The 27,292-nt window shown below is 40.9% G+C and overlaps 1 protein-coding gene across 4 annotated transcripts in view; it reads right to left on the reverse strand.

Moving 5' to 3' along the window:
* LOC124182801 (solute carrier family 12 member 4) overlaps window positions 1-27,292 on the reverse strand; it is a 72,987-nt gene that overhangs the window by 11,055 nt on the left and 34,640 nt on the right. For 3 of the 4 annotated variants that reach the window (XM_046570541.1, XM_046570519.1, XM_046570525.1), the window contains exons 2-6: window positions 12,632-12,729; window positions 4,290-4,553; window positions 2,635-2,820; window positions 1,812-2,047; window positions 331-515 (exon numbers count right to left, since the gene is read on the reverse strand). In XM_046570541.1, coding sequence (XP_046426497.1) covers window positions 331-515; window positions 1,812-2,047; window positions 2,635-2,820; window positions 4,290-4,553; window positions 12,632-12,729 — 969 coding nt within the window. Of the gene's footprint in view, window positions 1-330; window positions 516-1,811; window positions 2,048-2,634; window positions 2,821-4,289; window positions 4,554-12,631; window positions 12,730-20,989; window positions 21,532-27,292 lie in introns of those variants that run through there. The other variant, XM_046570533.1, reaches the window with a different exon arrangement.

The raw sequence follows: 27,292 nt of genomic DNA on the forward strand, positions 1-27,292 counted from the left end.
TATTTATAGGTCGCTACAAATTATTGTTATATTTTTCATTTATTTTTATAACAAGTGAAAGTAGTAAGGTGGACACGTATAGAAATAAGTAAAAAATGTTACAATAATTGGTGCCGACCTCTAAATATTTTCCTACCTCCTCCGGGTTTTACGAAAATTTTTTTTCAGTACAGGTCACAAATTTTTCGAGTGGCACCTTAAAAAAAAAAGAAACAGGTTTAAAAATGAACCACCCTATTGCGTACTCAGTTACGTAGGATTTCGGATTTATTCTTGCCTCAATACCGCAACCTGATTTAGAGAGAAAGAGAGAGTCTGTAGTATACGTACCCATGAAAACTCCATCGGCCAATCCGCGGATTCCGTTTTTTACTTCGGCCTTGTGAGCTTTATAATACGGATCGCAGCCGGAACTGTTGCAGAATATAGCGTGCAGCTCTCCGTCTGGTCCAGACTTGCAGCCTCCAGTGACGTTCTTCAGATCCTTCAATAACCGCTTGCCGAGCACGCACATCCTGAAATTATACAGAAGAGAGGTGCGCACACAAAGAGGTGTACAAAGGGTCCGCGGATGGGGATTGCAAGGGACGTATGCGTGCATCACAGTTAAGCTTTGAGATACGTCAAAGCGTCGAGCTTTTCACGGTGTCCAGTAAAATATCCGTAACAAGTTCAAGGACATTTCCAGGACCACTGGAAACCGTGCTTTCCCACCCAGCCAATATCCATTTTAGCATAAAACAAGGATGCACGCATTTCCCGAGCCCAAAGGCCGCAGCTTTTTCCCAAGTCTGATGGTAAAAAGGTTGAATGGGGTTGAAAACCGATTTCGCGCATTGAGCCTCCCAGCTTTTTGCTAGTTAAGCCTTCGCTCGATGAATTTCGGGCTCTAATCCTTTCAGGCATGCCGCTGTCCGGGAAAAACCGCTTCATCCAGAATTTATTGGCCTTTGTTATATAGGTATATATCTATACGTGCATGTATACATATATACCGAGCGCCTCTTACTATCTCACTGCCTCCGAATGCCTTAATCGTCTGTCTATTTCTCTTCTCTTTTCTCCCTTACGAGGAGGAAAAGAAAGAAATTGTGTAGCGCAGATTTAGTGAAAAGGAGGAAAAAAACAACGCGTGTTGTCGAAAGTCGACCGAAAGTGCGTATCTGAAGATTGTTAAACGCCTTCGCGAGAATTATTGAACGCGAGAAAGAGGGTCGGAATAGAACAGTAGGGTTCATTTGGGAAGAGATTTATCGGACCCAACCCGATTGGCAGCAAGAAATGGAATAAATTGAGGAAGGTCCGAAAGGACGGAGAAAATTAAGTGATTCCAGGGGAGCTCAATTATAGATGCGAATCCGGTTATATAGCTTCGACGAATTGAATCGGTGGACGAGTGAGTTTTTTTTTTTACGTGCAATTCTCTTTTTTACCACATCGCACATATGCAACTCGGAGATAGTGAAATAATGAATTCGTCTGATTTACAGGACTCGAATGATAAACCGATGTACCACTATGAATGATTCATTTTACGGTGTTATAAATTCGTCAAATTTTTTCTATCGTATACTTTGTATTACCGCGAATGAACACACTTTGACGTAATTCAATCTTGGCGACTTTAACTGCTGGTAGCAGGTGTTACAGCTACGCCAACGGTGAAAAAGAAAACTGAGCGAACACGATAATGTATACAATACAATTTGCGTGACGGATAGGATCAATGACAGGATATTATGCCGGAATATAAGAGGCAGGAGTACCTACATGATTCATGCTTAAAGCTAATCTTGGGGTGAGGGACTTACTTGAGAGCTTCGCTTCCGTTGAAGTTGTAAAACAGACCGACGTAGACGGCGATTATCGAAAATATTACGCAGGCCAGAGCGACCGTGGCAAATTTGTTTACAAATTTAACACCGATAAACACTATCGTTCCCATCACCATCAGCAGCCCAGTACCGTAGACTCGGAAATTGTTGTACATTATACTGGCGTCTTTCGTAAAATCCCCGAATATGCTCATCCCCGGTGCCATGTATGTCTGGAATACCACATTTATTGGATTCGAGTAAAAATGAGAAACACTCAGCGTTACCTATGTTTTTTTTTTTATTTATTGTATTTTGCCAATTTCTACGAAATTCAAAACGTTCATTCGCGAATAGATGAGTCGTTGAACCAAAAAAAAAAAAAAAACATGTCAGAAAGTAACAATCGTAATTTTCCGTCAATTTCACTTAAAGCGTGAAAAAGTGTCGAGTTCGCCGAATGTTTCTGAATCCTTTAATCCCTCATGTGGGCTCATATATCGTTGGTTATTAAACCGCGAGCTTAGATTATCGTTACGATCAAATCTCATATAGACGTGTCTCGGAGTGACAGGGATGATTAAATTTTCCACGTCATAACGGTAGCAAAATCACAGATTAATTAGCTAATTAGGGACAGTTTGCCGTTCCAGAGTTGAATTTTTTACGGTTCTAGTTCAGCTTGACACCGATGTTCCGTTTTAATGAAGGTGTACTCTACATGCTTAATTTCTCACGCCTTGTCGCAGATGGTTGAGCGATTAATTTTTATACCAGGGTGAAGTCGGTGTTTTATAAATGCATGCGACGACGCGCTTACCAAGACGATTTCAACAGCACCAATGATGTACATGGCTGCCGCGAGGGTGGTTCCCATGTAAAAAAGCATGCCGACCGCGCCTCCGAATTCCGGGCCCAAACTTCGTGATATCATGAAGTAAGAACCGCCAGCTGGAACCACGCCGTTGGTGGCGATGGCGCTCATGCTGATTGCCGTCAACATTGTCTACGAGAATAAGAATTGAATGGTTGTTCGGGATAAGAAAGTATTAATCGAAGGTTGTGATAGATTGGTCGATCATTGAGAATGTATCAGGTGTTCGGCCCAGTCGAAAAAGATTGGAAGGGAAAAAATTAGGAACCAGAGGGAGGAGGGGGGTTTAAATTCAACAATTAAATTAGGTTCCGACATAAGTTTTAACAGACAACAATCCCCACGATGTTTTTGAGGAAAAACAATTTCAAGCCATGAATTATGATACTTCTATTAATCGTAAGGTTAGTAATTAATCATCTAACGATTAGATAGCTTGCGGGATCCTATACTACGATGTCTCCCAATCAAAAGTTCGTTATACTTGAACTCTTTCGATTGCAAATACGATGATGATTTCTTTGATTCTTTACTATATTAAGAGGCATTGTTTCGATGATGTAATTCATGGTAACTTTAGTGGATTAATCTGAGCTGCATTCATTTTCAAATCTATACTTCATAATTCTGCCCCTGAACAGTTTTTGACCGGACTGTCCACCTGATAGATCGTCAAGCCTGAGTGACAACGTCAGGCGCAATTTCAGCGCACACTGTCGCCGTGGCTTGCTTGACCTTTGACCAATCCAAATCCGGCCGCACACTTCACTGATCAACCTTTTATTTCCGGCCCAATCGATGCCATCGGTTTTCACCGAGTTCGGTTTCAATGGTTTACATTACGGATGGCCCACTTTTTCCTTAAAAAGGTAATTTTTGAATTTCGACCGGCTCATCCTCCAAATCGGCTCTAGACAATAGAAAAATAATTCTCTCATTTTTTCAGATGGTCATCTCAACTTTAACCCGTGCACCAAAGAGGGTGGATTCCATTCAAACCTTTCAAGGACACATCAAATCTACCCAACGGATTTAGATGAAACTCTGTATAGGGTGGTTTCTTGGGTCACTGACTATGAAATTAAACTCGAAATTTGAAAATTCAAAATGGCGAATCCAATATGGTAGAGCGAAATCCAAAAAGTCATTTGATTTCGATAAAACTCGGTACTCGGAGGTATTCGAGGTCGCTGATTGTAAATCTGAACTCGAAATTACAAAATTCAAAATAGTGCATCCAATATGGCAATATCAAGTGATTTTTGGGTATTTGGTCCACCATATCGGATCCACCATTACGAATTTTCAATTTTCGAGTTCAGATTCGTAATCAGCGACCCAAAAAACGCTCCTGTACCAAATTTCATCTAAATCCGTTCGATAGATTTGCTGCACGGCCCGCTTCTTGGAGCACGGGTCAGAGTTGAGATAAGAGTCTGAAAAAAATTAGGGAATTATTTTTGAATTATGTCAATCAGGGGAGCGAGCCGATCAAAATTCGAAAATTTCCTTTTTAAGGACCACCCTAGTACACATACAACCTGGACCAAATCCAATCCCATGATTGCGTGAAAATATTTGGTAAGTTGTATTATACTCACGACACAGCAGCAGCAGAGCACTATGAGGAAGCCTTGGATTGCCCCGGCGGTACCAACGACCCATGTCAACCTGATGAAGAGTATCACGCCAAAGATGTTCTGGATGCAGGGAAGAAAGACGCCGATCAACGTCCCCATTCGGGCCCCACCACCCGCGGCCTGTGCCGATTTGCTGTCAGGGTCCGTCGCCGCTGGTATCGTGTTGCTGTAGTTCGCGAGACTGTTGAGCAACGTTGATATCCGCGGCCGGTCCTCCATTTCCTCCTGGAAACCGCGTGTTTGCATCGGAATTACTTACTTGCCGAAAATGGTTGATTCGAAAGGCTCCGTTTACAGTTATTAGAGGAGCAACTCCTGAAGTAGGAGCAGTTGTTAGGGATCGGAATGGTTAGACTAGTCGCTATTCTTCCAACGACTCGATGACTATGCATCCGGGGATTTTCAGTGACGATGCGAAGCCGATTATTCATCTCGTTATACCATGGATGAAAAAACGTCGACTCTCGTCGAGAGCAAAAAAGAAATTCGTTCACTTTGACCGAGTCAATTTTGCTTCTTGAGCAGTTGCGCCACGCCTTATCACTGTGCAGCAGATCGGGGCGACCGTAACGAGCAAAAAAATACCTTGGTTAAATATTTCACAAGCCTGACCGTCATGATTTGACGTCGTTACCTTGAACCGCCTTGGAGGGTTGAAAATGCGATAATTTTTTACCAAGATGAAAGTCTCTGTAGGCGGGAGTAAAGGAGAAATGATTTCGTGGATCTTGAGATGGTGCAGTTTGTAAAAAAGAAGCGTGGTTATTATTATGATAATTGGATCTTCAACGCGTTACGCAATTCAACCGTCGAAAAGCAAAGTTGTAATCAATTCTCTCTCGAAGTTTCGAGACTGAACGAAGACAAAGTGTGTGACGATACAACTAAGTAGCAAGGTGTGAAGATTCCATTCGTCTGAGACGTGAACCAATCCGCCGAGGCAAAGAGGACACAGAGGGCGGCGAGATTAGTTCCTGGGGTGAATTTCATGGATGGAAACCTGTCGCCACAGCGGCACTGATTTAGCGGAGGTAATACGGTGAGGAGGATCCATAAACCAAGACGAGGCTTTCACTTTAGGGGTTGAGGCGGAGACGACGTGGGGTGCTCGGAGGAAACCACTCGAGTCACCGAGATATAAATTTGTATCTTGTGTAAGCAATCCGCGAACATAAATGTACCCAACCACCTAAAAGAGAGCCGCGGCCAACGGCGTCGACGAAAAGGAAAAGCGAAATATACATACCTACACTACGTACGTCATTAACGGCTTCGCGCTTTTCGAGCACCCCACGGTTATACATACACACATAACGGCATTTATTCACGATAAAAGGGAGCCAGCGTTCCAATATAATTAGTGGCGAAGAGTCTCCCGAATCCGAACCGCGTACCGTGCCTCAAAATTCGTTCGAAACGGTCCGAAGAAGGACGTCAAGTATCTTTGATTGGGACTAAGGGATGTTGGACCTTCCATTGTTTTACCAACACAAATTCGGGAATCATGGTTTCGACATGTTTGTTTTTCTTCTTCTTAGCGATAGAATTACTTTAGGTCGATTTATTCCCGATTACAATTACAGGGTTTTTGTCTTTTGTCTGTACCAATGATCTATGTATTAACTGGATGGCTGAATCGGCAGCTTGTGCCGGTTAGAAGCCCCAAAAACCGACACTAGCCCTGCAATACGAAGAAGTTAAATTAGCGGATCACGTGGGTGATGGCCTATCAGAAACAGATTAAGTCACATGGTTCTCTCACGTTAACCAATGACATACACGGTGAACCACGTGATTGGTTAGTTCCATCGAGGCTATTGAAGCGCTGGTGTCGATTTTGTCTGCTTCTGATCGACTCAGGTCGAGGACGCTAATCAGACATCCAGTTAGTACAGAGATCAGTGGCTTGTACTGAGATAGATTTGAAAAATTTAAGAGTAAATAAAAGAAAAGATGACGGTTTATCTATCAATTGGTGGCATGTCATAACCTCAAAACGAGTGAGAGTAAGCTGCACGTGTATCTTACACAGATTTTCCATGAATGTTCGGAACTTTTCGTAATGCCTGTTGTCTATATCATTTCCTAAAGTTCGAAAGGATTTTATCGCTGTGAAGAGAAATGAGTGTAAGGTAGGATTTGCTTACTCGGTCGGTGCTCGTATAATATTGAATTACAGTCCGGGTGAGAAGCAATCTACACGTATGCAATGACATTAATTTTCACTTTTTAAAATGAAGAATGAGTCGAATTAGGTAATTCGAGAACTTGCACGTATTCAAAAAGATGCCCAAACAAACTCAAGCCCTCCATGAACTTTGAACTTTGAAGAGTGTATGTTTTTGCAAGTAGAGTTTTCCCTAGTTACGCCAAAATCCATGAGCCAGGGTATACGTACAGCATAAACAGTTGTTCGAGCGATGTTTTGTCGGAGTTTCTGTCTAATTTGGGAAAAAAGCGTGTTATGCGGAAAGCATTTCGCGAACAGTTATCTTCGCACCCCTCGCCGCTTGCGCCTCTATATCAACCCTCGCTCTCCTTGTAGAGCCATATTCAAACCGTTCGTGGAAATTTACGATTCTCGAGGTAAACTTGGAGCGCGATTTTCGTATAATTATGAACGTCTACGTCAGAAGAGGCCGTTTTCATCAGCGAGTGTTCGAGAACTTGGAAGTTATTTTGTTTTATCAAATTGAACAACTCCTCTCGGCTGCCGGGTCACGGTGGTTGCTTTCCTGCTTGCCTCCCGCCTGCTAATAAGTTTCTTCAACTTATGGAGAGTTACTTGTTAGCTACCTGTTACTCCTACAAAGGATTCATATGTGCCTACGTACTTGGAGCCAAGTTTTACGATGCACTTATCGTTAAGACCAAGTTGCAAAGTAGTTCTCAACTTCCAGAACCGCCCGGCACCTGCCATCGATGGTAAAATAAATCACAATCTTATTTTCTCACTATTTTGAACCTGTGGTACGGAATAAAAATTCTAAATAATGTTCCAGGTCGGCTTCAAGCTTGTCTGGAATTATGAAGTATATGTTTTACGGATATTATATACGTAATACAAACAGCCAAGTCATTCTGGCATGAAATCGAATTCGCTACCGTTGACGAGCTTTTCAGCGTTTACAGTTCGGAGATTTGCTTTGCGAACGTTTTGATCCCGGCATTCAACGGTTATCGAACGATATTCTATATGGCAAACAAAATCACAAGCATAACATGAGAGTTATACAATCCCGCACCTTGTATCGAATTCCGAGAACCAGAAGTCACCTGTGAATGTTATACACATTATCGAAAAAATAGGTTTCCCACCAAAATAAGCCATTTTCGAATGAAATCGAATAAGTTTCCTGAATTTTTAACCATTTGACCAAAGCAGTGTCAAGTGAAAATTGATATCTGTAAGTCTTTGTTCGTAACTCGAGTGATTCTTTGCTTGAATCTTGAGGAAAATCATCGTAATCAACCTTACGATTATCAAAATTTGACAAACACTCGATGTGCGACTGTGTCTCGTAATCAAGTGGACAAAGAATATTGATTTTCGCCCCACCAACCTCCTTAAACAATAATTTGCTGTACGCGCAAATACCATGCAATGTACGAATATTCTGTATATACCCAATCACAAATGCTGCTTCGCGGATGCTAACTGAGAAGCATTATTTGACCTGTACGAGACAATTGTCTGGTCAACGAACGATAGTTGGATAAATCAGCAACGTCGATCATTGTTCAATGGACGATTCGCGTCGCTAGGAAGGCGAAGGAAAAATGTTCTTGACTAACTTTTCCTACTATTCTTTTCTCGCACCTAGTCAAATCTGCGACCCTTGTAGGTGATACTTTCATATTCCCATCGTTCCTGATCCCCGACTTTCTTTTTCCAATATATTACATAGGTCAACAAGAATTTTGAGTCTGGGTTCTGGATGTCAAATTTTGATTTCTTCTACGTAACTGATAAATGAAAAAATAGTTTTATTAGATAAAGTTTTTTTTTGTAGAAACCAGAACGATGTTTTAGATTCAATGAAAAATTACCTATCTCCTCAAACATTTATTGTAAATAACAACTAAGCAAACTTCAGTTTGGCATTTAAATCACGTTTATTAAAAAATAACAATTAATAATAAACTCGAAATGTAGAAGAATTGATAAACAAAGTTTGAAAACGAATATTTCTCGTACTTCTATTTTCGTATGAATTTTCTCGTATCAAACCTCAAACCTAATCTCCCATCGTGTTCTCATTATACTGCCCTTGACAACGTTAATAACGATAAACTCCATCACATCTTGGTAAAAACGTTTTCCTATTACTTCCGAATATACACCAATAGTAACCATCAAGCTAAAACTTCCAAACTTATTGATCAACGTAAAAGTACAAAAACAAACTTTACAAGTAATAAATAAGGATTCTGGTTATATTCGATGTGTAGAATCGGAATTCAACTATCTCAATAGAAGCTCAAAAAAAAAAAAAACTTATTAACCTGTATTATCCCTCCGATCCCCGACAAAGCCGAAAAAATCTCTTTTGTCACGATATACGATGTACGGTATACTATGAGCGACAAGGATGACAAGATGCGAAGTATGTAATAAAGTTATAACACCCCGAATCGGACACGTATACAGCCATGCCTATAACCATGCCAGGGCAATATCAGAAGCTATAACCGAGCACAACGCTGATGGTTATATAATACATATATCGCGTACACCCCTATGTACGTACGTACATGCATTATACATATAATACGGCAGAAATATTCCTCTTGTAATTCCATAGGTTCGCGTCCTTGCACCGTTCACATCTTACCTCGGGTAGACATATTTCTATCATCGACCTGCGCGAATGCTTCGAGGGGATTTCGTCAGGGTGTCGAGGCGAGGAGGAATACATGCATAAATTACCTATGTAGGTGCGGATGGTGGTGGCGGGTAAGCTTGCCGACATCTCGATGAAGACGTTATACCCGACGGTAGCGGGATTCAAGCGGATCCAGCCAGATTTTTGTAGATTTAAACCGGGGGTTTCAACAGGCAAATATATATTGCGGGTACAAACAGACCGTCAGACGGATGTTGTTCACCTTATGCTCCTGGATTTTGTCAGTTTTGTCGTAAACATATATTTGCCTCTTGTTCTTTCCTCTTTCTCTGCACATATGTACAACTACTCTTCGAGTTTAACCTCATATTTAACCTGCATTGCACTATGCCGTTTCACGTGTATCAGAATTGGATCCTCTTTTCTCGGACAAGAATGTTAATATCGTACATCAAAACGCATTACCTGTGTCAACAGGTTGCAGACCGCGTTAGGTAACGACAATTATGATCTATTCTCGTCGGATAATTGATATACTTATCTATGCGGACGACATCACGCATCCGGGTCGAGTGAAATTGTTCCTCTGATTTGGATAGCATACGTACGTAGGTATACAAATTACGGTGGTTTACGAATCCTTTCCTCGTACAATATTGTGTCCTTATCCGCTGCTGGTCGAAAAAGGATCACAAGCGTGAGAAAAACGCGACATATTGACTGCCGAATTTCAACTTTTGCGGGCGAGGTTGTAGGAGGAGGAATAGAAGTGAGGGAAAGTCGAACGAGAGTCAAAGAAGAACGTGCAGGATGGCTAAAGCTTGCAGGAGCGTGGCAGGAGGAGGATGGTGATGCAGCAAGGCTGTCTCTGATGCTCTGGTCTCATTTCCAAGTGTGGAATTCTACGAGATAGAACACACAGCTCGGAGAGCCGAATCGAGAGCGATCCGTTACCCGATATCTCGCTCGATACCTAGGTATGAATCCAGTATCACGTACGTCACACGTATACATCCACCAAGTACGTTACATTATGCAGGTACATGTACCTACATACATAACAAGTACAGATAGAGAATTGACCAGGGCGAAAAGGGGACGGATCTCATCAAAGTTCTTGTTGTTATTAAAAACGACTTTCTACAGTTTCGCAAACTTTTTTTATTGTGAGTAAAAACGAGTAGGAAAAACCGATTGTCCTAAGAGGAGTAGTCCTATGGTACTTTTCGTTACTTCCGTTGTTTCCAAACATAAGAATTTACGACTAGAAAGATTTTCATCCTCATCCAATTTGGTTAACCTAAACGATCAAATTTCATCGATGTTATCGTCGAACAAAAAAAATTTTAATTTTTACAAATAACTCAGGAATGACTGAACCGATTTCGGTATAAAACTGACCGGTTCTAGGCTAGGATTAACTGCGACGATTGATATCAAGATCCCCAAGATCGGTTGATTCGGTGTCGGGATATCGTGAGACGAAAAATTGATCACAAGTCCAGACTTGTATTCGAAAGTGGTTGATTTTCGGTTTGATTATAACAATGTCCCCTCATAGAAAAGCACGAAGCTAAAGACCGAAGGTCTCCGATCCTCGGCACAGGACGTTTTGTGCCGAGAGCGATGAGGGTAAATTAGGAAACTGGAGGATGGAATTAGGAAAGGGTCGTGCGGTGTAACGACGCGGTGAGACGACGAGGTCAAAAGTTACGTGCAAGCTTACGCCTCTTCATTAAGAGGATGCCTGACTTTCGACTTTAACCGACGAGTCCAGCAAATCGTATTTTACCTGTTCGCCACTGTTTCCATCTCCTGTGCGTTAAATCGATTGTCAAACTTTGGGAAATTAGAGTTGGGGTTCGCAGTCGCGTTTACGTGATTTGCACTAACAAGGAAAGTATCCCAGGTCGGTCTCTCAGATTTGATTTCTCTTGTAATATGTTTTTGTATACTTAAAACTAAACGACGGATATTTTTTTTAGACTTCTGGCATTAAACACTTTAAGGGGGTGAAACCTCCCTCCAAGGTAAGGCATGTCAAAGGATGATTTGGCAGTTTCATCCGCAACAACATAATATTTGTCAACCAATTAAACTGGAAAAGTTTTCTCATAACGAGAAATGAATAATGTAATTTTATCAATTGGAGGAAAAAACAACAGCCAAATCGCCTCTTGACATGCCTCACTTTGGAGGGTGGTTTCACCCCCTTAAAGTGTTCAATGGCAGACACAAGAAAATACATCTCACTTAGTTTTTAGTCCACTGTAATATATTACAAACGAAATTAGCAAGAGAGGGTAAAAAAATTGACGAAAGAATATAAAAACTATGTAATTCGGTTATGGAATAATGAAGCGTGTGACAATCTCAAAGCGAGTGAAAAACAGTGAATTACATTTACGCTGTACAGTCGGTTAATTTTTTCTCGATGACAATCACGAGTAAAATGGTCAACTCCACACGGTTTTCCAAAACTTCGAAACGCTTTTGTTATACTCAAGAGAAAATAAAAGGTGTAAAATAAGATCTGATTACTCGGTCGGTACTCGGCATACAGCCATCCCCTTAAATCATCGCCTTGTAAAGACACGCCACGGGGCTCGACCTCGACCGAGTCTCCCGCTTTTAGACCCCTCCACCCCTTTTATTGCTATCCCAACGGTCTCGTCGTTGTGCACGTCGCGGGGATAAGGACGGGCGACGATGACAACGACGGCGATGACGGTTCAAGGTGATACAGTTCTGCGTGCACGCACATTTTACCCGGTGGTGGCTTACAGGCGTCGGGGTGTTGTGTATACACAGGTATTACAGCTATAGCTATAACAGCGACGTATATAAATTACGTGTTTAACCCTCTGGGGCACGGCTGCTGATACATGAGACGTCTTTTTTGAATCGACTATTCAAGATTTATATTCAATTTTTAGATATCGTTGTCACTTTTTTGCATTATTGGACTTCCAAGATGTCGATGTTGATGCTTTAGGAGGAATTATGATTATTTCGCGAATATAGTAAGCGTTATAAATAAACAAAGTGTTGAAAGTTGGTGGAAGGTTATAAAAAAAAAATAGAACTCGGTAATCTTGAGTTTTTGGAGTTGCTAACAACGAATTCGATGTTCAAATTTGAAATTTCAGAATAGCAGATCCAATATGGCGGACCGAAAATATACACATTGATCCGATTAGCTTGAAATTTCTTACAGGGAGGTTTTCGGAGTCGCTGAAAACGAATCCGACGTCAGAATTTCAAAATTCGAAATGGCGGCCCGAAAATATAAAAGTTGATCCTGTTCGCTGATACTAGATCCGTCATTTTGAATTTTGTAAATTTCTCAGATCTGACCCCGTTATTTAAATCAGCGACCTCGAGAACCACTATATGTCCAGTTTCAAAGAATTTCATTGCAATGAAAAATGTATGCTTCAAAGGGTCAAGACTCACACTGTAGAGGTAGAGGTTCGTCTCGTAGCCTGACATCTTCTCGGCATTGTTGCTACCGACGAATGGTTCACCATCGCCAGCTGCCCCGCCTCCGTCGCCTGAAATTTTAAGAATATCCGATAACCAAGTGTTATAAAATACACCATTAATCATTCGGGGTGTTGTGACGGGTAGATTGTGGGGTGCTCGAGGCAAGAATCAATCTGCAGTATCACATCGACTGCGTAGAAAAATTTTAGGTGGTTCAGGTTGTAATTTACAAAAAGTACAAGATCGTTCCTCTGGGGTGGTAAAGTTTTTTTTTCAACCCTGTATCGGTTATTCTTGACGAAGAAATATCGCAAGAAAAATGATAATCGAATCGCAGTAGGCATATAAGATCGTTTCTGCGTACAGATCCCGTTACCGACGTTTGCCGACAATGTCGGTAACATGTCGGTATCGGAATCTGTACGCAGAAACGGTCTTATATACGTTATACTAACTCCAAGTGTATAACAGTGGCGGTTGAATTGTCACCCGATAAAACGTTAAAGATTTTGAAAAATCGTTAAGTAATAAGTTGCACTTCGACACCGTTCAAGGAAACTCATGTTACGTTATGTCCATTCAAGACCGATCAGTGGTCACCTTGGCCACTGGCCAAGCCTGTCCCAAGTAGCGGTTATCGAGTACCTATTTCCGTTGGGGTTGAATGAAAATATTTGAAAAGAGAATTTTCTAACATTACGCATCCACGGTCGTCCGACTCTACGTCATATAATGAAACGAATAATCATTGTATCAATTTATCTCCTGAAGTGTCAGTTACAAGTGAACAAATTGCTGATTCTATGGAATTCGTGGTTGGAATATGGATGATGTTATGATTAATTCCGGAAGTATAGCAAACGGCTCAAAAAAATCTCAAGATTTCGTAGAATGGAAAAGCGAATCGTTCTATTTCTTTCAACTGAAATGAGAAATATCGAAGGTTTGAGAACGTTCGTTACGTGCAGTCGTCTGCAGTCTTCACGATACAATACCGCACACGTTCGTGAGTTTATCGCGGTTACACGAACCACTGCAGAGGTGATCTGTCCTAAATCCTATAACGGTGAAGTATCCGGCAGGCCAATTGCCAATAAGATATATCGCAAGTTGCAGGTACTGCGACAGACTTGATGCAGGTGAGCGGAAATTGTGCGTCACAGAATTGTCAGATGATTCCCACTCGCAATTCATCTTGACCTCTGACTATCGGGAAAATCGTATTCTATTATTTTTCACACTTCTTTTTCAAACGGACCTTCGGCAAAACGTTCTTTTGCAAGATGATTGAAATTCATATTTCCGTGCACAATTGCAATAACATTTTCAGATTCTATGAAATAATTCGATATTACTTGACTCTTGAAAGTTGGGAAATAAATTTCATCAATAATTAAACAGAGATTTATTGATTTTGCCAAATTATTTGTCCATACAATTGTGTCAAAGAAGTGAAATCAGAGGTACAATAACCTACGAAGTGATTCTATAAAATCAATTTACTCTTGATCAATTGAAGGAATTGATCGAGTCAAGTTTTTTCGAGCCGCAAATAAGTCTGAATTATCTCGTACATACATGTATACACGGTTAGAAAATAAATATCCCACCAAGTCCGATAAAATTTTTGGATTGATTTGGAAAAAATTACAAAAATTTGTGTCATATTTGTTAACAGAAAAGTAACAAATAAAACCAATATAAATTCGATCTGCTGGAACATTGTGTGTTTAGTGAAATTTTTTCTAATAGCCCAGAATCAAGGAATCACAAACTATGAATGATTATGCTTAGTGTGTATTTTCCCAATCCCAAGTATGAAATTTTGGGAGAACTCCTTAATAAAATTTACTCTATCACAATTGAAAAGTCGACCTGCCTGTACAGCAGCAGCGAATGCAATAACGAATCGGCAAAAAACCTCCTGGTCTAACATTGGCCTGCCTCTGGTTCATGTAGGCGTAAAAACCGTGAGCCGATCTTTCCGCGTCAGAATCTCCGCCGACCGTCTGGCCGCAAGGCGTAGTCAGTAAGAATCTGCCGACCGTTATTTTCTGTCCGCTGGACATATTTCGTCTGATTTTTTCCTCCCTCGCAGAGCAGACAAACGTTAATGGGAAAAAATGAAATGAAACTAAGGATGAAGCTGCGATTATAACCTCTGTATCACGTGTCGTTTCAACTGAAATACAGAAAGCGTTCGGTGCTAACAGACAATCGAAGCACGCGGATCATCGGAGATCATTATTATGTAAAAACACTGCGGAGCAATGTATTGAAAAATAGCACAAACGTGAATTTGGAATATATTTATACGTGTCGTGACTAACGTGTATTCGTACGTTGTTAAGCATGAATGAATAACGCGACAGGAATTGGCGCTGGTCTATTATCGCCGCAATCGTTGTTAATCACCGGGAAATTACAGTAGCCGAAGGAAAACGAAGGGACGTAAAAGAGAAGGAGAAATTTTTTATTAAAATGGCCGACGTAAAAAGCCATTTAGGAACTTTTTGCTGAAGCATCCGTAAAAATATGAAACTCTTGGAAGTTTATTTATAAAAAATGTTATGTAAAACAGGTTTACAGCTAATCTCCTTGTTATTGTGTAGTATACCTTAAGTTAATTGTTTTTCTCTTATTTATTCATGAATGGAGATTCCCGGTACGGTTTACGCAGAATACATTTTACAGTTTCGTTTTATTAACGTGTAATATGTATTTATTCATTGTTTCATCGGTATTTAGATTCAATCGACAACTTGTATGCATGTTTTAACAGAACTGTCTCTGCTGATCGTGAGTAGAGTGACCGAATGCCGTGTGTCAAATATAATTTATTTCTTTAATTACAGCCGCTCCGCTGCAGTGGTAGAATCGAATTGAATGCACTTACTCAACCGGGCCATTTTGTAAGTTTTTTTTTTTTTTGTTTTTGTTTCTTTAACCAAGACTGCCAATTTGATGAAAAATGACAAGTATGAATGTAATTAAGCAAAGCTGATACAGTTTTCGTTACTTTTTTTTTTCTACATATAGCGATAAGAATTTATTATTAGTCGTGCAAAGTTGAACAGAGAGTGATAATATTCAAATTGAGATATAAAAATATCATTTCGTCGATAACACAAGTTGAAAATTAACGAGGACAAAAAAAAATGATGGAATTTAAATTTGAAAAAGGTCTGCGCCTAAATTATTGAATAAAATAAAATTGAGTTTGCAGAATTTCTTGAATATTCCTTTAATTTAACGGATAATTTGAAATTCCAGCGTTCGATCGGTCGATGAATTCGTAGAAAATTGCATGCACTGCGAATGACGATGAGTAGTTGAAAGCGAATATGGTAATTCGGTAACAATTCATGCGTTAAATTGAAATTCAAAATTCGTCCATATTCATTATTCATTCATTCCAATTCTACCGCAGACAATAAAACTTTTTTCCTGGTGCACTTCTCTCCTGTATGCAATATTTTTACGCGATTCTCGCAGCCTGCACGTCGCAACATATTTTATACGTAGTTCATGTAATTATATAATAGAAGGTGAGCTTTTATGAGATCGTATAACGATTATCGCTCCGCAATATCTAGACCGTTTAATCTAGTAATTCCTGCAGCGTATGAAAAATATCACTCGTTACACTATTTTCTCATCGTGCAGATATAGGTATATAAATATATGTATAATTCGATCGATATTAAACGTAACTGTATGTTGTAATAAGGTTATATAAGTTTCTATACTACAAAGTACCGAATTGGGTATGTATAATAATATTCTACAATAATAATTTACATATGGTGAAGTCCATGCCAAGTTGACCCGGTTTTGAGTTTCTATTATTCAAATGTTTAATAATAATGTGGCCCCACATACTCATAAATTCTCAACAAATTGGAGAAAGATTGAATAAAAATGAAAACAAAATAAATAATAACGTATTAAAAATCAATTACCGAATCATCTTATCTACATTATAGAATTCGTCGTTTCTACAGGCTCTGGAAACCGTCATCGGCCGAATAATTTCCCAACCAAATTTAAAAGACATCAGATATGCAAAACGTAGTCCAGAAATTACCATAATCGCACTCAGCGGCTTGTCCCAAAATCATACACAGCTATAATATTACTTCCGCAGTTGCCAAGTTGCAGGGTTTAGAAAATTTTCATATTATACATCGAGCGAGGTATCGAAGGGGTGTGGGTGCGAGGATGAGGATATCGAGAGAATATTACCGCGAAACTTTATATCAAGGAGCGGCAAGTTCAGATCCTGGGGGGTGGATCGAGGCGCCGACCACCCCCGGCGCCAGGCAGAGCAAGGCTGCACGCTCTCTTACGTAGAGATCCAGGCACCTCGCCTCGCCTCACCTCACCTCACCTCACCTCACCCACCCCGGCGCTGCCTGCGCGGAAATTCAAGTTAAATATAGGTCGGTGGGTCGCCGTTGGGTACGTCAGGGCTGCGGGGGTGGGACGGGGGTGGTATGGGGGAGAACCGGAGGGAAGCTGGAGCCTCGGCTCTCGGCACTCCGCATTGATCTCTCTCCTGTCCTGTCCCACCGCCGCGCCACGGCGCAGCCAAGCCTCCCCGTTTCTCTCCTTATTCGCCGCCCCACCCATGACAACTTCGCGGCTGTATGCCTCGAGGATTTCGTGCATGTATCAAACCCCCACCCCCAGCCCCCGACACACACACGCGCGCGGGAAGAAATACGCGAACGTATAAGGGCCGTTGCGATTTTCACCAATCATCCTCACTGCGGACGCTAATTGAGCTACTCGACGTCCGGTATTCGAGAGAGAGAGAAGGAGAGAGAGAGAGAGAGAGAGAGAGAAGGAACTCGTTATCAATTGAGTTATTAAGACCGTTTGAAAATCAAATTATAATTACAAGCGTGATAATGATTATAATAAGAATATGTATGTAATAATCGGCAGGAGGTGGTATATAATTTATATACTTGTAAAAATATAATGATGTAATATTTTTAGGAACGCGGGGCGTGGTTAGCTTTTTTTTTTTCTTTTTTCTCTAAAGTACTCACGATAATTACATAGCTAGAAAAAACTCCGTCTAATTTTTAAGCATCTGCCGAAATCATTTATTTATCGTTCTGTGGAAATTAATTCACTCAATTATTGTATGGAAACGCTGTTAACGTGTCGATATCGTTCGGTTCTTTCAATTGCTTGTACAAGAGGATTGTTATGTTAGTTGGTGAACGGAAGAAACACAAACGCGTTGTAATTTTGCGTGTAAATGATTAAACGTTTTTCATTCAAAGAAAGGTATAAGAGTAACGTTATAGGAACTGTAAAAGCGAATATCGAATACGTGTATTTATATCTGTACAAAGTTCTTCAAAATCTATTTTTCTTTACTCATCTCTGATCACGCTGTGTAGGCGCACCGATAATTGTCGCTATTATACAAAATGTATCACCGCGATAACGATTCGCGAATTCCTAATACAACATACCCGTACTTTATTGTTATAAAAAAGTATACCTAGAAATTTTATTTCCCCGTTTGCCAAAATTCAATAGTATTGGTTCGTACTCGAGGATAGCAGAAATCGGTTGAAAAGAAGAAAATGATAGGCGAAAGAGCTTTGCATTGTCTCACTGATAGCCGAGGATCGGGGTGAAAGGAGTTCGAAGTCCGCGTCGCGGTGAGTTTGCCGATTTGATTTATTGCTGGCGGGAATCGAAAGAATCTCTGATCTCTTGTGCCGATAAACGGAGAAGATCTTTTTCCTCGTTCAGGTGGCTGGCTGGCTGGCGAATGTCACACGATATTCCCAACCGTCAAGACGCGATCGACGGACGGACGATCCGTCCGCTAATGGCCCTCCTCGTTACTCAAATTGTCGGTGTGAAGCCGACGCCGCGTTTTCGTTCAGCAACCCGATTCCGGCGGATAATACCGACGGGATGGAATCGACGCGAACATAATCTGCCTTTGGCGGTTAACTCTTGCACGCAAAAGGGAGAATCTGGAAAACTCGGGGAATTTCAAAAATGATATTGGAATTTTGAGTCTACTGAAGAAATAAACACGGTTCTTATACGAAGTACTACCGATATTGAGAAAAGAAAGAGATTGCGCTAAAAATTTTGTTTCGTCGCGTTACTTTATACGTCTTATTTATATTATTTTATGCCAAAACTTGTTTCGTTATTTTTTTTTTTTTTTTTTTTTACGGAAAATCGCAGGCTATTGTTTGTAAATTTATATTCGGGCAATAAGATAGTTACTGGGCAATATTAAAGTATAAAAGAAAAAAATGTTTCATTAATCGGTGTTACATTTTTTGAAGGCTTGTTGAAAGAATCTTACTTTCAGGTTGGAATATCTGGAAAAGTCAGAGAATTTCAGATTCCAAAAAGCGTGCGAACCTTGGTTTAGGAGTGCGAAAATATGGTGCAAAAATCTTTCTACGGGCGAACGTTGATTCATTTTCAAATTCTTTTCAGATGTTTGGGCAGTTTTTGGAATCGCGAAAGGAAGAAAGAAAGAAAATAGTGCATAAAAAAAGACTTTGTTCGTTAAGAACGCAAAACAAAAACTTCGGTATTTCTTTGTTGATTAGGACGTTGAGTTACAGTTATATTATCGATTCGTATTGTATGCGTACGAATGTTTTCGTACACGGAGAGAAAAATCTGTGAAAAATTACCCTGCTGTTACTAATTGTGATGTAAAAGACACCTGATGCAGTTTTTATTGATGCATGTTACAAAAATTATGGGTTTTTATAAAAAAAATTACTACCTTGCTTAGAAACTATGTGTTTCGGCAGCGCAACATTTAAAATCTGACGACGCATTTTTCTGATGCAGCACGGTAAAAACTGCATTAGGTGTCTTTTACATCACGATTATAGTAACAGCAGGGTAATTTTTCTCAGATTTTTCTCTCCGTGTACGAAAGGGGTTTAACTATGCAGAAAGAAAAGTGCCTAAAGCTTCTAAAAAACAAGGTAAACTCAATACTTACAGTGGTTTGATCAAGTTACTAAAAAAACTCACAGCGAGGTGTAGAATTAACAGTCTTTTCGTATAATTTCGATTCGTGATGCTCCAGAGGTTGATAAATTGGCACGAGGAGTGAAATTGAGTTTAATAAAAGGCGGAAATCCGACCGGCGGCTTATCGCAAGATCTGTACGAATAAAGCGGAATCTTATAAATTCGGGGCCACTTCATTGAAGGAAAATCAAGAGGAGGCGAAGAAGCCAATTTCGAGAAGAATCTCAGAAACTTCTTTGATCCGAGCAGATATTTTTTCGCCGTCTTCCGCCACCGACGGCAAAGACGAAGAAGAAGCAGAAGAGGAAGAAGAGTGGACTGGAAAATATAAGCAGCCTTCGTTGATTCATCCACGCCTTTCAATTTGTCTCAAGCACAATATTATACGCGCGTGTATAAATCATCATCTCCTCAATTCATGGACACTGTCAATCGCAATGAACGTTGCGGATAATATATCACGTATGAATATTGTGCAGGTCATCACCGAAGAACGGTCGCACTGACGTTTTTACAACGAGCCAAACTGTCGTTGGTAAAATTTTAAAAGCTCGGGAATTCGGCGCGCCTGCACTAAATTTTTATCATTTGTCAAACGCAACACAATCAGTTTGACGACTACAATCAACGATCGCACTACTGTACCCGTTGAAATTTAAGGTCTCGTAACTTCTCGTTATAATACTGTAAAAAAATTGCGAAGAGACGTGACGAGATGATCACTGTACAAAATTACATCTATGATACAAAGTTACATGAAACGTTCAATTAAGTTTCTTCATATTTTTGCAATGGTTTTTTCGACTGTCAATCTACGGTACGAAGATTCAAGTGTCTCCAATCGCGCGTGTCTGTTTTTTTCCCATATTTACTCAGCCGTAAACGGAGGCTTAAGCCAACAGCCAAACGTTCTAATGTACATTTGAATAAGGCAATGAAGTTCGAAAGTCAATAAAACTATGACGATAAAATTGAACAACATTTTTCTATTTGCAAAGAGTTTAACACATTTGGTATCTAACTCTGGCTCTCAGCTTCAGCTTCACTGTCCACGGTATTGGCAATAGAAAAAAAAAAGTTAACAAAGCTTCCACGAACGATAAGAAATTTTCGGACACAGTTATCAAGTTCCATAATATTTCTGTACCGACCGGACGTTTTGACCGAGCACACAATCGGACTCCGAGACACTTGAATCTCATCCTTGATGAAGCAAGATGCGAAAGGCTGACACGATTCCTACAAACATCGACGATGATTTTTTAAACCCGATAGATGATCATACCGGCCTCCAGTAGAGTCGCCGACTTGACCTTAGACTTCGCTGGTACTCCCTCGCTCATGGCGCGAACTGATTCCTCTTGAAATTGTCGTTAAATCTCGTTTTTCCACAATCCGCGTTGGTCCTTCAGCCGTCTCCTCCTCGTCCTCGCCGGATTCCCCGGAGGTCAAAGAATCGGTCAGTCGAGTACCGTGAAAACCGCACGCGACGGAAACACGACGTAGGACTTGGGTACAAAATCACTCTGAGAGCAGTCCTGGTGCTCTCCGGACAGTGTACATACGTATATATGTACAATATATATATATATATATATATATATCTGGCGGCGGCGCCCGGTTATACGGTCAACACTTTTAAACGTATCTTGTGCATGATCGGCACCGCATCTCAGACGCAACCAGGCACAGCTCGTCTCTCTGACCCTTCGACGCGACCCTCGATCACCGGGTCGCTCGCTCGCTCTTCGTGGCTCTGCAAGCCGGGCTTTAAAGCTGCAGCGTCGGGCAAGGAAGGCAGAGGCTTGCGACACCCGCGCGCGGCCTCGCGGTTCTCGGGCGTTGAGCGCGTCCCGGGCGCAGGGAGCTGCCTCCCTCCAACCCTCGGCGACGCCTGCGCCGCGACGCCTTCACCCTCGGCTCAGCCTCCGGCTCTCCCGACGCCCCGTGACGCGGACGCTGCCCGGCGAGGTGCTTCAGGTGACGTCCGTTCGCGGAGTTTTCTTATTCCGTGGGGCTGCCTCGGCGACCTTGAGGACGGGCCGACTTACTTCCGGTTACCCCCCTCCGCGAATCGCCGAATTCTATCGGGGATCCCCGGTGAAGCCGATCTCGGTTTCGACCTGAGGACCGCCGTCTCACGATTGATTTTTTATTACGATGGAAATGCTCGGGCAGATCCTGAAGCTGTTCGGTACAATGGTAGTTGGATGAGGCGGTAGATTTTTAAAAACGTTGATGTATCATTTGGCGGATTTGAAAATGTGTAAGGATAATTAGATCAGAGTATACGGGAGGGATAATTCGACGTCGAGGATGTTGGCGAGTATAATTGGCTGAATTTAAGATTTAGAATCATAGAGAAGTGTGGAAATTTTGACGATACCGGATTTTTGCTTGCTACATCTTTCCACCTTTTTACACTTCTGTATTTCTATTATTTATGTTATTTTTTCCCTTTTCACTCAAACGTCGAAATTTTAATGCAAGCATAAGTAAATATCGAAAAATGAGTCGAGTTTAGAGTAGAAGAGTTGAACTGTAATATTATCGAAAACGCTAGAATTTAGTTTGTGGAATTGGAAAACTTATAAAGTCGAAAAATAAGGGACCGTTAATTATGTGGAAATGCAGAGGAACCTAGAAGCTTGTTTTTTTTTTTTTTCAAACATCCTATAACGTTTTAGCTTTCAATTTTTTTTAGCATTCCAGAGGTTCGACGGAACGAGTGTAGAAATGTGGAAGGATATTGAAATTGTGACGATGCTGATTTTTGTTTTCTTTTGTTTTTCTGTCTTTTCACCTTTCTATACCTTGAATTTTCTATTTTTTCATTTTCCACACTTTCAAATCCTCCGACATTTATTTTCGCCCATGCACTTCTATACGACCATTGTATCGTAAAATCGTTCAACCTTTTCACTCAAGCGAGACGGTAAGTCGATTCATCCGACTCTTTGTTTTCCCGAATGCAGTGACTGAATATCTTTTGTACCCAGGATCATTGTTTTTGAATATCTCTGTATAAGTAACAAAGATATATCACTGGATAGGGTCGTTAGCCTTCGCACCAACTGACTAACGATAAGAGAGTTCAACCTTCCTCGTACTCTGAGCAGGTGAACTTCCCTCTTAAAAATACGAGCCTTCTCCTGCAAACCTCAACGACGCCCTTCAGACTTTCGCGGACAAATTCGCAAGCGAGAAACCTCGAGAATTTCGTATATTGCAGGATGAGTAAACACATGTGGATAACAAATACGAGCAGAGGTTGCGGGTAAGGTTGTAATTATCTTTTAATATCGAAGAGCGGTAAGGCGGTGGTTCTATAACTTGTAGCTGCAGCTGGATCGTTCATTTATTAACTTTTTTTTGTCCCAACTTGTCACTCGAAAAATTTGTGACTAATAATGGAAAAAAAATTTTTGTAAAACCTGGAGGAGGTAGGAAAATGTTTAGAGGTCACTACCAAGTACTGTTATATTTTTTATTTATTTTTATGCGTACGCCTTTAGAAAATAAAAAAATTAAAAAGTGAACCACCCTAAGCTGCAGCTGCCTCGCTGTCAGAAAACTAAACTGAGAAAGCAATGCGAGTGAAAAAAAATATTCCAATCACTTAGCTGCAAGATGGTCACGTCAGGTCGTATATCAGGTTTTTTTTTTTTTAATCACTTTATGGATCTGACAAGGTTCTGATATTACTATAGAAAGATGATGCGTCATATCGTTGACAAATCCACCACATTATGGATGTGGAAGATGTGGACATGAAAACGACTTTAACATTATTACAACTTGTTACTGATTCTACTTAAAAAAATTTTCGTAAATTTACGTAACAGCTGCAGAAAATCTTCGTCCTTGCCCAAAATTGATGGCAAATTATTTCTGGTCCTTTTTTTCGTTGTTGTTATTGTTGTTAGAGATAAAGAGAAAGACGATCACGATTCGATATGTCTGCGTGAAATCTATCAAGGAGCTATACTAACATGGGAGATGAGAGAAAACAATTTCAACACGTCATCCGTTATCCGTACACCTTCCAATTTCCTAATCAACTATCCCTCGTCTCTCGGAACAATTAGGCACCGCGTATATCCTGCCAAGAAAAATAATCTACCTTCCGACCTTCGAAGAGACCGTTTAAGGATGTACCGGCGGTACATTCGTAACTAGAAGTGAGTCTTGTCAACAATATTGAATACTTTTTGATAAGAAGAAAATCGGAAAAAAATCTACGAAAATAAAAACGACAAGAAAATTAAATTTGAATAATAATAATAACGTCCAAAAGCCATCAATAAATTGTTTAAACAAAATGTTCTTCAACAGATTTGGAGGGAATGTCTTTTTTTTGTTTGTCATGTACAATGAATTCGTGAACTTTTCTGAACACGCGTAAATCTTTAAAGAATCATCTAACGATTTTGAAATTTCCGTTTGCGAAAATTTTCAAGCTCGAAAAGTGGAGGAAAAATCGTGAATTTTGGATAAATTTTCGCAAAAACGTTGTACAATAAAATTCAGAACTTCTCAAGGCATTGAACGAATAGTTTCGTAAGTACAGCCTTTGCAAATTTTTGAAAACGAAAACTTTAAAATACCGATCAAATTCTTTAAAAATTCACGTGTGCTCAGAAAAATAACCCTATTCATGTTACATGAAAAAAAAACATTCTCTTCAAATTTGTTAAACAATTTATTCATAACTTTTAGCCATTGTTATTATTGAAGTTTAATTTCATCGTCGTGTCTCTTGTGCTTAATTTTTTTCCGATTTTTACCTCATCGCAAAGTATTCAATATTGTCGAAGAGACTAACTTTTGATTGAGAATGTATAGCCGGTACATCCTTAACCTCAACAGCAAGGACGTAGCTGGCTGGACCACCTCAATTTTCTTTCTTCTCCCATGAGACACGAGTCCGTGTATATAATGAATAGAACTGCCGTTCCTCCTTTGTCGAATTATTTGGACATACAGCACAAACGGACGACGAAAAAATCCGCAACGATTTTTATTTATAATTCATGCTTCGTAAGCGAAACTGGCGTTCCTCCTCCCCCCCCCCCCGCCCCTCTCTTTGCGAGAATTGCAGGCCGGAAACCAGCCCCGCCATCTTGCTTGTTAGGCTCGAATTGTACCCAACGTCCATTATTCTCATCTGCAAGCCTCGAACGTCCCACAGAGCAAGTGTCGCTGAAGTGGAAGACCTTGGCTCGATTTCTGGGTACATCGATACCTCGATAAAATACCTTGGCGCATATACATTTATCTATGTATATACCGGGACAATCTTTTGAAACTTGAAAATCAACCGCGCACGCGCCAAACAATCAAATCTCATTGGTCGGCGAAATCTTTCCGCAGCGATATTCTTGTCTGCGATGCAGGCGAGCCAACGTAGGCAAAATTTATACGCTTGAATTTTCAAAGAGCGTAAGCGTTAAATTCCGACCGTTCTTTGAAGAATCGACTTCCCAAACCTTTCCGAGTCACTGCCTCGATAATTTGAGATTCTAACCTCGAAAATTCGTATCAACTGCATCCCCGTCAGAAACAGTTTGACAGCTGAAAACTCGGGATGGCCAGCCTGCACGAACAGCCGATAAAACTCGCGCATGCGCGGTTGATTTTCAAGTTTCAAGAGATTATCCCGGTATATGATTACATGATACAGCTATGAGGCAGAAGTAACGCGGAGTCGTGCATCGCTTTTGTGTTTTAGATGATAACGGATTATACGTATACATATATCACATCTGAAATATGTATAATAATGTATTATAGTATATGTGTAATAAATATAGACTAGACCAGGGGTTTAGAGAATTTTTGTCGAGAAGTTTCGATCCGCGGTGAAGTTGAAGCACCGCGAAGGCCTTTGTCTGAATTGACGCCCTTGTCTTGGCGTCAGCAGTTCTTCATCACCTCCCTACCTCCCTCCCTCTCTTCCTCTCTTTCCCCCATCGCCTCTCGGAAGAATCAGTTAGTCGACCGTTAGAGAATTATTATATACGAAAATTTAGGGTCCGACCACAAAAGGTTCTCCTCTCTTTTTTCAAATCTCTTTCTACCACCTCCGCGAGGCTTTCGTGCCGGCGCTTGAATATCAATTAGCTCACCACCTCGGGGTGATTGAATTAGTCACGCGCGCTTTTGTATCTCGTTATATTATCGCTTCTTTGAAAATTTTCTAACGAGAAATCCTTTTTCCGCGGGTACATTTTTCAAAGTATACCGATTATTTAATCACACATGTACAGAAATTTGGCAGCAGCTCGCGCACGGTGCAAGCGGAGAAAGTTAGCAGTTTATTAATTGCTCACTACTAGTTTATTTCCGGTAATTCAATGTCACGGAATCACATTTTCTAGGTCACGAAATTCTTCTGTTGTCATTTTTACTGAAAATTGTGCGAACCGAAGTTAAAAAAAAAAAAAAAAAAAAAATTCGTAATCAATCGTGTAAAAGTTGTCCTTAACTCAGCGGATGGCATTGTATTTACCTTTTATTTATGTTGATTTAATTTCCCGGACAACATATCTCTGTTTACTTGGTCAAGGTATCCGGAAACAAGAGAAATATTTTCCATAGGTACCGGAAAACCCTTACATCAGAGATTTTCGTCTTACACTTTTACGTAGCGTGACTTGAAAGCACTGTAAGTCAACTGTTGTAACAAAACTGGGTTAGGATAAAAAGAGGGAGTAAAGATATACGTTACAAGTATAGGTATAACAGTGCCGTCGCGTCGGAGACACAGAGATACGTATATACCTCGTCTCTTCTCTGTATGTATAAAAAGCTCGTCTGCACGGCACGGCTTTTACCGAATTGAATTGATGAGGAAAGGATCAATCTACAATCCTGATAATTAATTCCGCTCTCAGCGAGTGTTTAAATTTTATTTCATTACGTGTACCCGAAGATTGCGCCGGTGGCTGCTCGCGTTCAGAATATATCCTAGAGTGTCTGTCCGTCTGTCCGTCTGTCTCCAGAAAAGTTCCTTAAAGAAACCTCCTCCCCCCCCCGCCCCCAATTAGTCACCTCGGCTGGAAGGCGTTCGCGAAACGGCAACTTCCGGACCTACTGCGGATGAGAAAAGGGAGTAGAGGAAGAGGAAGAGGGAAGAGAAGACCCTCGAGGAGGACGAGACGGAATGGGAGGAAACTGGGGCAGTCGGTGGTTGCACCCTCGGCTCTTACGTAACGCAGCTCGGCTCTCCTGCTCGCTGGTTGCTTACGTGACGGGGTGAAGGTGACGTCATGTGCCTTGCTGCGAGCGACCTGCGAAATCCTCGGCGCCTCTTCATGGGGTTCGTTCGACCATGTGTTCCACCCCGGAACCCTGCCGACGACCTAGAGCCAATCTAGCGCGAGACGCGGCTCCGTATCCTATACCTATGTTGCGGACTTACTGCCCGAGAAAACCGAGGCGAGTAACTCGAGTCCTCGAATCTACGTTACATCGGTCAACACGAATTTTCGGAGCTCACTGAGAGAAATTTTTAGTTCCGGTTAACGCTCCGTCCTTGACTATTTTCATTTTTTACCATAATCGAAAAATATAGTTCTAGGTAAAA

The sequence above is a fragment of the Neodiprion fabricii genome, chromosome 1 (genome assembly GCF_021155785.1).
Source record: "Neodiprion fabricii isolate iyNeoFabr1 chromosome 1, iyNeoFabr1.1, whole genome shotgun sequence".
Classification (NCBI taxonomy): Eukaryota; Metazoa; Arthropoda; class Insecta; order Hymenoptera; family Diprionidae; genus Neodiprion; species Neodiprion fabricii.